Source organism: Tasmannia lanceolata, unplaced genomic scaffold (genome assembly GCF_043159265.1).
Source record: "Tasmannia lanceolata isolate RefF3 unplaced genomic scaffold, GAP_Taslan_0.1 ptg000007l, whole genome shotgun sequence".
Lineage (NCBI taxonomy): Eukaryota > Viridiplantae > Streptophyta > Magnoliopsida > Canellales > Winteraceae > Tasmannia > Tasmannia lanceolata.
Genome location: NW_027518684.1, coordinates 8,996,526 through 9,013,626, shown reverse-complemented (window position 1 = coordinate 9,013,626; position 17,101 = coordinate 8,996,526). Strand labels below are relative to the sequence as shown.

The 17,101-nt window shown below is 37.9% G+C and overlaps 2 protein-coding genes across 2 annotated transcripts; one reads left to right on the top strand and one right to left on the bottom strand.

Annotated features, from left to right (window-relative positions):
- The first annotated feature begins 1,146 nt into the window (after window positions 1–1,146).
- LOC143881762 (alpha,alpha-trehalose-phosphate synthase [UDP-forming] 6-like) lies at window positions 1,147–4,654 on the top strand. The gene is made up of 3 exons (XM_077385031.1): window positions 1,147–3,671; window positions 3,756–4,029; window positions 4,120–4,654. Exons 1-3 carry the CDS (start codon window positions 1,678–1,680, stop codon window positions 4,420–4,422), a joined length of 2,571 nt encoding a protein of 856 aa, XP_077241146.1. The 5' UTR covers window positions 1,147–1,677; the 3' UTR covers window positions 4,423–4,654.
- A 3,844-nt stretch (window positions 4,655–8,498) lies between these two features.
- LOC143880927 (potassium transporter 6-like) lies at window positions 8,499–15,666 on the bottom strand. Its single transcript, XM_077383905.1, has 8 exons — window positions 15,380–15,666; window positions 14,164–14,424; window positions 14,004–14,057; window positions 11,321–11,581; window positions 10,978–11,030; window positions 10,720–10,846; window positions 10,378–10,632; window positions 8,499–9,698 (listed from the first exon to the last, which is right to left on the bottom strand). The coding sequence occupies exons 1-8, from the start codon at window positions 15,621–15,623 to the stop codon at window positions 8,665–8,667; spliced, it is 2,289 nt and encodes a 762-aa protein (XP_077240020.1). The 5' UTR covers window positions 15,624–15,666; the 3' UTR covers window positions 8,499–8,664.
- Between the last annotated feature and the right edge of the window lie 1,435 nt (window positions 15,667–17,101).

Below are 17,101 nucleotides of genomic sequence, written 5' to 3'. Positions count from 1 at the left end.
TCCATTTAACGTTATTCGACTCAAAAAAGCGTTGTGTTTGACGTACCGTTTGAAATAGTGTTTGAAACGCCATTTTGGTTCAAAACTGCGTTTTCATGTTTGGTTGGCCAGATCAAAACGACACTTTAAATGGCAAACGGACTAACGGAGGTATTGTGTGTTTGGTTGCAAATGCTCCAAAACAGAGTTCTAGTGGTAAAATGACCAAAAAAAACATTATTTTAGGGAAGTTGCACAGTGAGAGGGGGGGTTAGGGAAAAAAAAAGGGTGTAAGAATGGATTTTGATGAGGACAAACACGTAAAAACCCACAACCCAAAAACTCTGTTCAAAACGGCATTTTGCAAACGGACCTCCCCCTCCATTTACAAAACGATGTTTTGAGAGTTCAAAATGGTGTTTCAAACGGCGTTTCAAACCGTGGCTGCGCACCCAAACACTCCCAAACGACCGTTTGGCCTAAAATGGTGTTTTAAACGGTACGCCAAACACGCACGGAAGTGTGCTACTTTTTTATGTCAATTCACTTAACAAGGGAGCGACTCATCCTACAATGGGTGTGAATTTATCATCTCCCTAATAGTTTTGGAGAGTATTGAGCACTTATCAGAAAAGAGTATTTAATGATAGTGAATCTATACTCCTTATTTTGATAACGACACTCCCCCAGTTTCATTCGCTGTATTTTTACTCGCTCGGCAGCTAACCGATACGGCACGTAAGTATCATATCCGAGATGTGTTTTCAACTTTTCGGAGTCGGGTAAGTACTGAGTACTGACCGTTACAAAAAGCGAGGACACGACACCAAGTGTACAAGCACGCAACTAGACCTCTTTAGCTTGCCTGGCACTCTCTATGACTGCCACGTAGTACTTAAAGACTCCTGCCTCTAGAAGAGTGACTGTGGTGCCTCCACGTCTAAGATAGCACGAGGATTACAGCTAAGACGGGGCAGGACTTGTGGGCCCCATCCCTTCGCAAATGGGTTTTTGTCTTTCTGGCGAATATGTCGAGGGGGGATGGATAATACTGGTATTTTCTATATTTACTTTTTATTTTTCTCTTCTTTAATGTTTTTTATACTTTTTTTATTATTTTTAGGCCTTTTCCAGTTGTCAGTATATATAAGTGCTCGAAGCTCTCAATAGCTGCCAGAAATTAGGGTTTCATAGATTTCCCATTTTCCTCTCTTAAATCTTCTCTAGGGTATTGGATTTATCGACTCTGGTAATTCCTCTCCCGATCTTTTGCAGTTATTCTTTAATTTCTATCTGTTATTTTCTTCTAACAATTCGATTTTCAGCTTCGATTTTATTTTTTTTTGGGTTTTTTAAGCTTTTGGATTTCGTAAGGGTTTTTGATTCGGTAATCAGATGCTTGGAAGAGCAGAACATTGAGATCTTTTTCTGATATTAATGTTAAAGGCGGTGGGGAAAAATTTCCCAAAAAAATCGTATTTTCGCTAGGTTTCGCTCTTTGATTGATTCCGTTTTACTGAGCTGAAATTTAGGGTTTTTGGTTTGGTTTTCTAATCTTGTTTGAGGTTTCATAAATCAGAATTTGATTTGTGAGAGACCTCTCTTTGATGAATTTAATGGGATTATCGCTGCTTCTCTAAAGATAAATAGAGAATTTCCCCTCTTTGATAGATTTTTTTTTCTCAACAAACCTAGAACATGGTGTCGAGATCTTATTCAAACCTATTGGAGCTTGCCTCAGGCGAGATTCCGTCGTTCGGTCGAATGGGCCGACGAATTCCCCGTGTGATGACTGCCGCAGGCATAATCTCTGACGTGGATGATGATGCCTGTGGCAGTGTTGACTCTGACCCTTCATCCGTCCCAAAAGATCGAATGATCATCGTTGCAAACCAGCTCCCGATTCGAGCCCATCGGAATGCCGATAATAAGGGCTGGTTTTTCAGCTGGGATGAAGATTCCCTTCTCCTTCAGCTGAAAGATGGCTTAGGGGATGATGAAGTTGAGGTCCTGTATGTAGGTTGCCTTAGAGAAGAAATTCATCCCAACGAACAGGATGAAGTTTCCCAAATCCTCTTAGAGACCTTCAAATGCGTTCCCACGTTCCTCCCACCTGACCTTTTTAGTCGATTCTATCACGGGTTTTGCAAGCAACAATTGTGGCCGTTGTTTCATTACATGTTGCCCCTTTCACCTGACCTTGGTGGGCGGTTCGATAGGTCGCTGTGGCAGGCCTATGTGTCTGTTAACAAGATCTTTGCAGATAAGATCTTGGAAGTGATCAATCCAGAAGATGATTTTGTATGGGTTCACGACTATCATTTGATGGTGTTGCCGACCTTTTTGCGCAAGAGGTTTAATCGGGTGAAGCTTGGATATTTTCTCCATAGCCCTTTCCCATCGTCGGAAATCTATAGAACATTGCCCGTCAGGGAAGAGCTCTTACGAGCGCTTCTGAATTCTGATCTTATTGGTTTCCACACGTTTGATTATGCCCGGCATTTTCTTTCTTGCTGTAGTCGTATGCTTGGGCTTACCTATGAATCAAAGCGAGGGTACATCAGTCTTGAGTACTATGGCCGGACAGTTAGTATTAAAATTCTTCCTGTCGGTATCCACATGGGTCAGCTTCAGTCTGTTTTGAACCTTCCGGAGACTGAAGCAAAGGTCACAGAGCTCATTAAGGAATTCAGTGATAAGGATCGGATAATGTTGCTTGGTGTTGATGACATGGATATATTCAAGGGAATTACCTTGAAGCTTTTGGCAATGGAGCAGTTGCTTGTGCAGCATTCGGAGTGGCGGGGAAAGGTGGTTTTGGTGCAGATTGCAAATCCAGCTAGGGGTCGAGGGAAAGATGTGAAGGAAGTTCAGGAGGAGACTTATGCTACAGTGAAACGGATTAATGAGACCTTTGGCCGAGCCGGGTATGAACCAGTTGTCTTAATTGATCAGCCACTTCAATTTTATGAGAGAATTGCTTATTATGTTGTTGCTGAGTGTTGTTTAGTTACAGCAGTTAGGGACGGAATGAATCTCATTCCGTATGAATACATTATTTCCCGGCAAGGGAATGAAAGATTGGACAAGGCTTTGGGCTTGAGTCCATCGACCCCTAAAAAGAGCATGTTAGTGGTCTCGGAGTTCATCGGTTGCTCTCCATCTCTAAGTGGAGCTATTCGAGTGAATCCATGGAACATTGATGCAGTGGCAGATGCCATGGACTATGCTCTTGAAATGGCTGAACCTGAGAAACAGTTGCGACACGAGAAGCATTATAGGTATGTCAGTACCCATGATGTTGGTTATTGGGCACATAGTTTTCTCCAAGATTTAGAAAGAACTTGCAGGGATCATGTGAGGCGAAGGTGCTGGGGTATTGGATTTGGTTTGGGGTTCAGGGTTGTTGCACTTGATCTTAATTTCAGAAAGCTTTCGATGGAACACATTGTTTCAGCATACAGGAGGACTAAAATCAGAGCCATCCTTCTCGATTATGATGGTACTTTGATGCCACAGGCATCGCTTGATAAGAGTCCAAGCTCTAAAACACTTGAAATCTTAAACAACTTATGCAGAGATAGAAACAATGTGGTCTTTCTTGTCAGTGCTAGAAGTCGAAAGACTCTTAGTGAGTGGTTTTCTCCGTGCGAAAAGCTGGGAATCGCCTCTGAGCATGGCTATTTTCTTAGGTATATATTTTTCTTGATTCTATTAATTTATTTGAAATGGGAATCAATTTTTTTATTTACTCAACATTTTATTCGTGCTTCTAGGCTGAAGCGAGATGCAGAATGGGAAACATGTGTGCCCGTGGCAGATTGTAGCTGGAAACAGATTGCAGAGCCCGTAATGAAATTGTACACCGAAACAACTGATGGTTCTACAATTGAAGACAAGGAAACTTCATTGGTCTGGTGTTATGAGGATGCTGATCCGGATTTTGGATCTTGCCAAGCAAAAGAGCTTCTTGATCACCTTGAGAGTGTTCTTGCCAATGAACCAGTTTCCGTCAAGAGTGGTCAGAACATCGTGGAGGTTACTCCTCAGGTTTGGAATCATACTTATATTTTATTCACATCTTTTACCACCTTTCTGAATCCACCCATTTATACTGATTGTTTCTGATGATATATGCAGGGTGTGAGCAAGGGACTTGTGGCTGAACGCCTACTCACAACTATGCAGGAGAGGAACATGTTACCAGACTTTGTACTATGTATTGGGGATGACAGGTCCGATGAAGATATGTTCGAGGTGATAACAAGTGCTGTGTCTGGTCCTTCTCTCTCAACCAAGGCAGAAGTTTTTGCTTGTACAGTTTGTCGCAAGCCCAGTAAGGCCAAGTATTATTTGGATGATACTATGGAGATAGTTAGATTGATGCAGGGCCTGGCTTCTGTTTCGGAGCAATCCCTTGGGAATTCACACCATGTCTCGTAAACTAGCAGTTGACACAATGTGGGTGTGAGGTTCACGCTTTGGTTTGATCTGCTCTTTGTGAGTTTGTGTAATCTTGTAGCCTGAGGTGCTTGGTTTTTGTTTTATTTTTAGCATGATGTACATTAATGTAGTGTTGTATGAGGTTTCAATCAGATCCTTTTCTCATGTTTGTTTTCTATACACCTGTAAATAGATGTTTACACCATAAATCATGAAGTTTTTCTTCTCACCAGCATCATAGGTGATAGTATCCTTGAGGCTCGAATAGATAATCCTCAGAAGCAATGGAGCATTCCTTTAGGTTCATTATGGTATTTTAAGTATGGAACACATTGTTAGATAGAGCTGATAGTACACTTGTGGCCAGAAAAGAAAATGCTCAGAAGCAATGGAGCGCTCCTTTAATTTGATTATGATGGTTTAAATCTATAACACGTTATTAGATGGAAGTGTCCTACAATTATCTCAGCATCGGATTATCTCAGGTGCTTTTGGTTACAGCACAACCTTTACATTACTTTTAGTTGGAAGTTAACAGAACATACATGATTCTTGTCTTATATGCTTCCAATTGCTTTGGCTTACTGAACAACATTTGTTGCTTGCAATGAAGATTGGGTTCATATCTGGTGGACACCCACTTAAATTTATGGACTTAGTTTTCCGTATGGAGCCATTCGGATGAGTTCAGCTTCTTATCCATTGAATATTACCCACTTGTGATATTTTCTGATTTGATTACAGATGGTTTATAACTTTATATTTCTGTCACCCTCTTGTGATAATATTTTTATTTGATTACAGTTGACATAAATTTGGCTTCTTATTCAAAATTTGTCATCTTGTTGTGATAGTTTACTGATTTGATTACAGATGATGTGCATTTTGGCTTCTTACCCTAAAATTGTCATCTTGTGATATTTTACTGGTTTGATTACAGAAGCTGGAATCCTGAAGTAATTTGTCTTGGCCGCGACTTCTTTATCCTTTGATCCTGTTATGAAACTTAATTTTAAGTCCATGAACAAAAGAAAAACCATTGCATTCATGGTATGATGCATTGCAGTATGTATGAAGGTTGTGTCGCTACAACCAATACAGTTGCCAATATTTTATGTTGAGATTCTTAAATACTTATCATCTCTATACTTGTGACCTGTTTATTATTTCTGTGTATCATGTGCCGGTGTTGTTTCAGTCATTCTTATGTTAGAGATAATTTGGAAGGTTACTTCTTAAGATCACTTGGATAGTACAAGCCCAATGACTGCCGACTGCAAAATTCATATGGCTTCAGCCGTCCAGCAATTTCTGTTGCTTATGCCCTGGCTTGACATAACCTAAAAAGTGTTTACTTTCACACGTAAGCCAGGTAACAAATATAATAGAGAGGCTTGGAAGCAGGAAAATTGCTCCGGTACATTTAGTTATTGATTCACATGTTCTTGTTTCCTATCTTTAAAAATAAAAAATAAAAATTCTTGTTTCAGTATCTATGGTGTGAGTAGTTTTGACATTTAAATTTCATTCTTTATTACATTATATGTTGCGTTGGAAGTGTACCAGAGGATTTAAAGCATCCTATATTTGTTATCTTCTAATATGGATTACCTTTATCTGCTATGTATAGGTTGGTAGTTTTGTTTGTAGTTATGGATTTGATTTGTTTAGAGCTGATTCACTTGGCATTTATTTGCATATTATCTCACATGGTAACATGGAGTTTTTGGGCCGATGTTTAAGGCCTAACCCGATAACCATTCAATTCTTTCCTGACTTGTAGCAAAGAAACCTATATCCTAACGTATTGGATTGCATCTCTTTTTGCTGGTCTATGTTCATTCATTCGGAGTCTCGAGTTTTCTTCAATCTCTTTCAACATAGATCTAAATTTGTATTTTGTTTTCATGATAAATTATGCTCTCTCGAATCATTCAGTGAGCTTGATGGTTCAGATTATGGTAGTGATGTTTCTTCTTTTAGCTCTCCTGCTAGTTGACAAGGCCTTGCACATTCCAATTGTCGGTCAAGTTGTCGATGTCTTATTCCAAGATCCAAGGATGTACATTCCAGCTAAGAATGCACTCAGTTCGCGTTCTCTGTTGTGATGCGCGGCCTGCGAGATCCTCAATTTGGTTTTTCCACTTTTCCCTTTCAAGCAGTGGAGTTTAAGTTTTTGGGTAATTAGCTGAAACATCTTCTAGAAGGTCCCACAAAAATCACTGGTTGAAGATGGTGAGTAGGGGGATAGATTCTTTGTTTGCCACCACTATTCCTTAGGCATCTCTCAAGTTAAGTCATTATTCCTTTTCACTGTGGAAGAATATAGAGGAGAAAAGAAAATCTGGAAACAGAGATGCTGTTTGTTTAATTAAAAGGCTTTGGATAGAAGCATATGATGGTGTATTGAATTGAAACGTGCCGCCCACTTGGGGGGTATTCTGTCTAAGATGGTGGGTTTGTCTTGTTGCCCATGATGGGAAGGGGCTAGAAGGAAGAATCAACGAGGGATATGGATGAAGGTGGTGGAATGATGGGCCCCATCCATTCCATTTTTTCCTCTACAACTTGTATTCAAACATCATTTCAGTCTCACTTCGAGTATGTCTTACCCAATTTGTCATGTTCAGTCACATCCTCCTAGAAATTAAATTGCCCCAAAAGGAAATATAGCAAAGACAGATGGTCCCATTTGCTGTGCAGAATAGAAGAAAGCCAGAAAAAGAAGTTTCAGGGCACGTCTGGCTATACTGAATATCTTCTCTTGAAAAACTTTGTTCAGTCAAAATCAAATTTTCATAGGTTTTGTAGCCCCTTTTCAGGTAAAAGCTTTCTTAGGTAGGTTTTAAAACTTACCCATTTCCTTTTACTGGGAAAAAGTAAATATTTCCGCTTAGCCAAGCATGAGGGAAACTTGTACTTTCCTGATGGTCCCGCATTCTCCATTTGTACATTGGGAATGATGGGAGTTTACCATGACTTTGTCACTATCATATTAATTACTTTTTTGTCTACTAGAAACTTGTTACTATAGAGTCAATGGGTTGTGATATTTCTTCTGTAGCATATCTCAAATGCATATCAAAAGCTCTTTCTCATGCTGAGTGGAGAAAAATTCTAGCTCTTGACAAAAATGATTATCTGTAGAACTTTCACCAGTTACAAAATATTATTTCACCCATGTAATTCTGCTCTGTTTGGTTGCCGGCTGCCAACGAGAACTCCATCTTCATCAATAAGACGGTAAAATTGTATTTCTCTGTGTAGACTCATTGCAGACTCAAGAAAGTTATTTATGGGTTAAAGCAATCGTTTTAATTTTTAAAATTGATTTTGAGTCCCAAACTGATTACTGAGAATTAAGGGCCCACAGGATAGCCCTGGGCACAGGCTAGTGACTGGAGCTTAAGCTTTTGAGAATGGATTTTGAGTCCGAAACTGATTCTTTGCAAACTTGGGCATTTGGTTTGCGGTTGCAGAATTGATTTTGGACTCAAAACCGATTCTAGATCCCAGCAAAAATACATAGATTGCTGGGATGTAGAATCAATTAGAGTACAAAATCAATTCTACACGAAACCTAACGCCTCATTTTGCCAAGAATCAGTTTATGCCTCAAAATCCAAAACAAATAGGGCTTTATCAAATAAAAAAGCTTATACATTAACCTATCACTAGAGTATTTTATGATAACTGATTTTCACCCCCCTTTTGTGTATGTCTTTTCCTAAAGATGACTAATTTCACCTCAGCTTTGTTGCTTTTTCTTTAAAATAAGGTAATTTTCCGGAAAAGACAATGAGAAAGGAGATGGAAATATCATATCCCTCCATAGACTTACCCAGCAAAAAACATAAAACTAGAATGTTCAGGCCTTAAACAGTCCAACATCGGAAGATGTTTTGAACAGTGTCTAATGAATTCGGAATTTAGACCGTTGTTTTGATATTTGCACCCCTCTTATTTGTTGTTTCAATTCCCAGCAAGCTAGCAATAATCTATTGAGAAGTTTAAAATAAAAAGGTATGTAAGGATCATAAAAGGACAAAAAAAAGCCACACTTACTGTGGTTAGTATTCATTAACATCTTTTGCATCAGATATATAACAGTAGAATATTAAATAGAACATCAGCATCTAAGAAGAGGCATAAGGGAAAAGAAAAAGAACCCAACACCTCATGGCTTTTACATGGAGAAGGAATTTCAGATAACAGCCAATGAACAAACTTCATTTTGATTCTTTATATAGAATAGACCATACCAACCTCAACAAGAGCAGCATGTGGGATGTTTAGTGCCACTGAAGGCTCTCTGCAATTTTTATTGAGGAAAATGTATGTCGTGATCATCATTCTTTTCAAAAAATCAGACCTCTTACGTACTGACAAATGTGACTGGCCTAAAAAATATGCAGTTCCATTCTCCCTACCATCCACTAGATCTTGCAACTCCTCCCTCACAGATGGGCTCATCTGCGGACTCTTTGTAGGCAGTAAAAATCTGACTTTCTTCTTCTTTAATGAACCGTGACCATTCGGCAATTCGCCACTAAGTCCCATATTTGAATCAGAATCAGTCTGTGAAATCATAGCATTTCGCCCTTGCTCCATATTCCCAACAACAATCATTCTTCCATCTGGTGATATCAAGGCGTGGGAATTATTTTCTTCCACAGAAACAAATTCCCCAATTCTGCGTATAAGCTTATCCTCAAAGTTGTCTGTGTCTTGAATACTATCACAATATCCATATCTTAAGATGCATCTATAAACCCTGTATTCCTTTGGTCCAAACCTGCCAATAAGAAACTGCCTGCTGGGTACAACATATGGAACTGGCACTGACTTGAAGGACACAAAAATAAGCACTTTGTGAAATGCTGAAAGATTTGTCACAAAATGAGAGAAAAATGCTGGTATCCCTCTCATTATATTAGTATAGATAAACCCAATTCCAGGAACTCGGGTAACTCCGAGGCTTCGGTCTAGATTAGTGAGCCATTCCATGGAAACTCTGTTCTGCAAATCATACTCATATATTTTCATGGTGCCATAGTGCCATGAGATCATAATTATCATGAGAACTGCTACTAGGACGATAGGGTACCATGCTGCCCTATGGACATTTAACACAGAAGCTGAAAGATACATCAGTTCAATGGATCCAAAGAAAATAAAAAAGCAGACTGATATCAGAAAATTCTTCTCCCAATATAGAGCTATAATCAATGTCATCAGACAAGTTGTTATCAGCATACTGATGATTATAGCAAGACCTGCAGAGAAAATCAATCATAAGTAGTTGTCCGATTGAAAGAATCAATATTGTTTCAATAATTCAGGACATAGTTGTCAACCCATGACTCAACTCTTGACTAGATTTCTTAATTCTATGACTTGTGACTCGACTCGACTCGACTTGCGACTCGTAAGAATTTTTGACAAGAGCAGAAATTTAGTTGAAAAAAAATTACATATCACAGGATGAAGCATGTAAAAAATATAACCCAATAGCACATAGATAAAGCACTAAGCCAAAAATATAAATAACTATATGCTTGTAACTTGCGTGCACAAAAATAATAAAGTTCTAAGTTCCAACTTCCAAGTTTTCAACCATGAAAACAAGGAAGCCAAAGGCCAGCGCCTCGACTCGTAACTGTGATTTTTTTTAGTCGACTTCCAGCGACTCGTTCGAGTCACCAGACAACTCAGGCGAGTTTTTAACAAAGGCGACTCACCCATTCGACTCGCCTCGGAAGCCATGCGACTCGACTCGACTCGGGAGTTGACTCGTAAGAGCTTGACAATCTCCGAGTCACCAATGGGACTCACCTCGAAAGCCCAGCGACTCGACTCTACTCGGGAGCTGACTCATACGACTCATAAGAGTTTGACAACTATGATTCAGGAAGCATACCAAGAAGAAAATTAGCAAACATAAGACATTTATACCGGTTGTTTTTCCAATGCGTCCAACATCTCCAAAACCAATTGTGATAGTTAGGCAGAAGAGCATCAATAACCAGTTGACATCCGGTATATAAACCTGCCCATGTATCTTATCTGAAGTGTGGACTACTTTCACCCTGGGAAAACAACCAAGAGCCAGGCACTGTTTTATGATTGAAAAAGAACCAGTAATGGTTGCTTGGCTACCTACGGCTGAAGCAAGTAGAGATAACACTGTGAATACATGGCGTATGTATCCTGCATTTTGTATAACAATAAATTAATTCACAAAGAACGCAACCAAAGATGCATTTCAAATTCCAAACAGCAAATAGGATGACTCACTTTTCGGCATGGATGCACTGAGATAAGTCATGCCTTGTTCGCATACAGAGTGGTTCTTTGAGATAAATGCAGTTTGACCCATGTAACTTATGATAAGTGCAGGATAAACAAGAAAGCTGAAAGCAATCTGCAACAGTCATGTTCAAGTACAAACATTATTAGTATCTAACTTTAAATAAATTATATTGACACTACAATAAATATTTACCATATCTGTTGAAAATATACAACTGAGTGCATTTTGTTTCGATCCTATACCTTGATCGATTTCTTCGAGAAATGACCTAGATCTGCAAACATTGCCTCCGACCCTGCAAATACATTGGTCAGGTCTAACATCTAACTCATTACGCAACTGTAACCAGTGTTTAAAAACTCCCAAGTCAATCATCAATTGTTCAAGTCGATTTGGTTTTTCCATAGCCAAATTATCATCTGACTCCAATTTTTAGTCTATCAAAAATTCTGTTGACAAGTCCAAGTTAATGAAAACTTGACCTCTTGTCTGAATGGATTTGGTTTTATCTTTTGCCTAGTTCTTGTCCGAGTATGAGTTTTTAAACACTGGCTCTAACATGATTACTAACTTTTGCATACCAACCTGCTATACAAAGAAGGACACCGCCTAATGATTTCCAACTTTGAAAGTTGACGTTTTTCATAAATTTGTATGTGTACTCTGGGGAAAGAGCAGTAATGACATGGGGGTTCCAGTGAATGATGTTATACAGACCGACCCCAGAAATAAACAAGAGCCACACGATCACGATTGGTGCAAACATAAAACCAATTTTATGTGTCCCATAGCGCTGTAATGCGAAGAGCCCTATCAATATAGCACATGCAGTGGGAATTGGAACATCTGAAACAAATACCATGCAGAGGGAATCAGTACAAAAAGAACAAAAAAAGGCATGTGATTAAACGGTATGTACCATAAATACAACAAAAGGATCTACATTTAAAAAAAAAGCTATCATGTTAATAGAAAAAGATAAGAGAAACATCAAAATAACTTTTCTAACCATTTAAAACTTCAGTCATTTGGAAAATAACCTTTCTTTTTGAGCTTTCTATTAACAACTGAACTAGATAAAGAATTCATGCTCCTATTAAAATCTATCTTAAAATGATTTATCCATTAACTCTCAATTCCGTTTGAGGAAGAATAAACATTCTCACCATTTGTATGTGGAGAAATTAGAATGTGTATAACAAAATTGGATTATGGAATTACAAAGCTCTTTTCTTTTACCTTTTTTTTTCTAGAGTTTAATCAACCATTCTAGTTGAATGAGTATGAGTAAAGGATTGAAGGATGAAGATATAGAAGTTTATTTCTAATTGTAACTGGATCTTAACAATTTTTAAGGAGGATATTGAAGTCAAATATCTACTAAATGATGACTTTAGCTTTTGGACAGCCAAGGATATTGTTTTAGCTATCATTCAAACAAAAAGGATATTGTTTTATCTCTGTGGAAGAACATTATTTTTCTTAGCATTCTCGAAATTAGAAATAGATAACGTAGTAACTAGAAGGGTTTGTTATCATCCCTCTCTTCTAAAGGGATCATCTAGAACGAGTCGTTTCTGACATTGCAAAAGTGAACCCAATCTTCGAGGAAATTTGGATTGGTCACTGAATAATTTTCGATGATTTTTTTTTTTTTCAATTTTACATTAGTAGCCAATCTACCATGGAAGGAAATAAGATGATGATGGTTTATGAATGAAGTATTGAAAAAAATATTAAATGATGGAAGCAGAAAAGATTCTTTGAATGTCATTATATCATTGCAATACATTAATAGTTCCAAAGAGGAGCTGGGAGAGATCAGGCAAAAAATTGAGTATGATTGGAAGCCAAATCCCTGTCCCCACTGCAAGGATTTCAACCACACATAGGAGACATGCCCAATCCTAGCACATCAAAGGGTAATGAGAAAAGGCTCAAGCATGAATGGAGACCAGTGACCCATAGGGATGAAGGACCCCTTCCGCCTGAGGATATAGGGGAAAAACAAGCTGGAAGAGAAAATGAAGCCAAGACACAACACCCCACCAACACAGCATACAGGTTTTCAATCCTGGACAGTCAAGAAAATGAAGAAGGCATTAACAATGAGAGTCAATTCAGCCATGGAAATTACTCGGACGATTCAAGTTCCCAGGGAAAAGGGAGACTACCCCTGAGGAAAGTGGCAATACTTAAGGCTCTTCCGATGAGGTCGAAGCAGAAAAAGATACATGTGCGATGAGGGATCATAATGATCCCTCCTAAGCAGGTCTTGAAGAGGAAACCAAGAGGAAACTAAGGCGCTCCCAAAGATCCCAACATGCTCCCATCAAGCTAGCTAATTATGTAACTCAAGAGTATTGAGCAGTTGGAACTCTTAGATTCAGTTGTTGTTTTTTGTCTATCTCGAGCTTTTGGACCTCCCTCTCTGATGTGTTCCTAGTTAGGAAAGGTGTCTTGTGCCCATGAATGTAACATCTCTCTTTATCTAATAAACCTGTAGGGGTCTCTGCCAAACCCCAGCTTACCTACAAAAAAAAAAGGAGCTGGGAGAGGTGAGGTTTAAAGATTTGATATGAGAGACACAGGAAGGGATCAAATTGTGACAAAAAAGATGAGCTAGAGAGGAGTAAAAGAACACAGAGGATTTATTCAGATAAAACCCTGTCTGATAGAAATAAATAAAGAAATTTATTCAGATCAAATTGTAACAAGCTGATATTGTTAATACTTGAGGATAAGGAACCCCATTATATAACAGTGGGATATTCAGATATTGTATTGAAAGTTGAAATTCTCAACAAGGATACCTAATGCATGTTCTGGGTGAGAAAAAAAATGAAAAAATATTATCCCCCTTTGGATCTTTGCTCACTTCTGATCCATCTTTGGTTATCCTTTGTAGTATATTTCTTGAATAGTATATTTCCTTAACCAATCCAATATAGTAAAATATCAGCAAAGTAGGTAAATCAAGAATAGGCTTATAAATTCAATATAAAAAGGCATCCAGTAATTAAAATGTCGCTACCAGCATATTAGCCAGTCAGAACTCTTACATCTCTTTAAGTGTCTTTTGAGCCAGTCCTTTCTTTTCGGTGAGCTCACTGGAAAAGAATCATTCAGTGGATTTACACGTAAATACAACAAAATGTTAAGGAAACAAAACAATAAACATTACTGGGTTCTGATGGAAATGTTAAAGAAACAAAAGAAAATGATTCTTCTTAGCTAAACATTACTGGGTTTTGATTCAAATACTCACTTTGATCAGCAAGATCAGACAGTGATCGTTCTAGACCCGATGAAGCAGAGAATACTGGTAATTAAAAAAAAACTCAGATCCTTTCAAGTAGAATTAGTTAATCAGGCATCAAATAACTAAATATATGAACAAAAGATGGGTATGATGAGGATTTTCAGACCAGAAAGAGATGGGGTTAGAACCCCATCAGCAATGACCATACAAGCACCAAACAAAGCCAAGACCAGCATCAAATAGTGAATACTCTTGTGCTTCTCAATTGCCCTTTTGGCCCTTGATTCCACATTTGTATTAGAGAAACATTCCATCTCATAAGTGGGAAGTTGAGATTCATCAAAATTTTCATCAGAAGCGTCGTGATTTGGAAGCAGGCCCACTTTGGCATGCCTGCAAAGTAAGGAGTACAAAGCAAAAGTTCCACCTGCATCCATTGATATGCTCTCATTAATTCAGTAGGCAATGAATTTCAAATCATAAAAAGTTGGAAAAGAAAGAATGTGTAGTATTTAGAATGGAAAGAAAGTGTGGTACTTAACATAGTTGCAAAATTCTCTGAATAATTAAAAATTATTGAAAACATCTCTATTTTTTAATGCCCAGTTTTAAATTTAAAGAAATACTGAATAGTTTGAAGGTTCATGAATAAATCCCAAACTTTTTATGTCCATTTTAAACTTTAAGAAATCCTTAATAATTGAGAAAATCTTGAAATAAAAATCCAAATTTCAGATATCCCATTTTAAACTTCAAGAAATCCCCACATAGTTCAAAATTCACGCATTTTTTAATTAAATGTGAATTTTATGTGTTAAACGTGAATTTGATGAATATTTTTAAATCTCATGTGAAATTCAAAATTATTGAAAAAGACGTCATTGTAGCCAAAACCAAGGTTGCCAGAGCGGGAATCAAAGGCTCCCAGGGAAGAATCCTGCTCAAGGTTGCGAGAGCGGGAATCGAAGTCTCCGAGGAAGAATCCTGCTTCCTTGGCCAAAACCAAAAACATGCACTTAACCATCCTTTCATGCTTTTTGATACATCTTATTGAGATGAATTAAATGAATAAGACATTTTGCAGCTCACTTTTTCAGGAGAGAACAGCCACCTCAGATGAATTAAATGAATAAGACAAAATCAGCTACGAGGTGGTTGTTCCCTCCTGAAAAAGGGAGCGGCCAAATGGCTTTCTGTGAAATTTCCTAGCAAGTTCTATGAAATAGATGTGTTGTAAATAGAAAAACACGCAATTTTTTGAGAATTTCCCCGAGCTCTTCCAAAACATGTCCAAAATTTTTGGAACATTTGCCTTGCCAAATTATTATCAAATCCGAACTTTGTAATCATGGCACTATGTATGTATATGAAATAGATGTTACCTTCTCCATTATCATCAGCTCTTAGTACAATGAAGACATATTTGAGGAGAGGAATGAAGGTGAGAGTCCAAAACATGAAAGAGAGAAGTCCATATAAAGTTTCATCGGATTTGAAATCAGAAACATTGTCTATGGTCTCAAAAACATAGAGTGGAGCAATACTCAAGGGACCATAAACTACACCTATGCTCTGAAAACTTAGCAGAAGAGTGTGTTTCCATGTGTTTACTTGTTGAGGATCCATGGCTGAGGAGGTGAAGAATAAGGGTGGTTGTTTTTTCTTTTCTTTTTCTATAGGAATTGGGAAGATGATTTAGACGTGGGTCGATTGAGCCAAGGCGTTTGAGACGTTGAAATCGAGAGAAGATATCGTAGGGTGGGTATTGAGTAATTTTAGAGGTTATTACAGTTGGCATTTGATCTCAGAAGCTAACAAGGAAAGTGGTTATTAATGAAAGGGAAATGATATCAGCACAACCATATTTTGATATTTTCACAAACCATCTTGTCTTTTAGTATTTAAAGAGCTGTCAAAAAGCTATTGCATTTACCAAAAAGCTCTCAGGAGCCGTTGAAAGAAGAAAAGGCAGCTAGGTTTCTGCAAAAATCAAAATATATAACATTTCCCTAATAAAATGAGTGTCATTATCAAAGAGAGGGGGTGAGGACATCATTTGCCTTGAGAAGAACGTTAAGCTCGATGGACCAAGATGCATCTGTATAATCTGGGCTGTTTGTCTAAGGTGGAGCCCATTAAGAAGAATGCTTTTCAAATGATTGGGCCCTCCTTTTTCATAAACTGAGGGTGGTTTTCTAACCCTCTTTTGGGGCCTTCCTAGAAAACGAGATTTTTTTTTTCTATTGGAATTATCATTCTAGTAAAATGGATTTATATAAGCTTTTGAGAGATCTGAACCATCAGATGGATCCAAATCTAAATGGGTGAGAAATTGACACAAGTTGTGGGTCCATTTAGTGTCTCAGGCATGGTTTCAAATTTCGGTTTCGGTCCTCACCGAAACCAAAATTTCAAAAATAGGACGAAATCCAACGGAATCAAATAAAGTAATATTTTATCTCAAGCAAAATTTCGGCTTTGGCTGAATTTTGGGAAAATATTAAATAATGAATAAAATCCAGATTTTTTGGTGATATCCCTTAAATTCCGGACTGAAATTTTGGTCCAAATAATAACGTTTCGGGTATTAGGGATTTCGCTTTGGGTCTCCACTGAAATCCGAAATTTCCAATTTTGGTTGAAAATTAAAACCATGGTGTGAGCATGTTTTAAATTTCGACCGAAATCCGAAATTTCGGTGGAGACCGACCAAAATCGATAAAAACCGAAACAATATTTTATTTCGGCCGAAATTTTGGTTTTTTCAAAATTTGACCCAAAAAATCTGTTCTTTTTTTTATATTAATTTAATATTTCACCGAAATTTCGACCGAAATTTAATATTGAATAAAATGTTAGTTTCGGGTTTTGTACCATATTTCGATTTCGAAATTTCAGGGTCCAAAACCGGTACCAAAACCGAAATTTTTAACATTGGGCACGAGACATTGACAGAACCGAAATCTAGTCAGATGGGACATAGGAGCAAGTTGTGGGTCCGCAACTTTCCAAGTCCGATTAGTTAGTGGTAAAATAGGAAAATATCCTCGTCATTTATAGGGAAATGATATCACAACAACCATGTTTTGTTATATGCACTAACG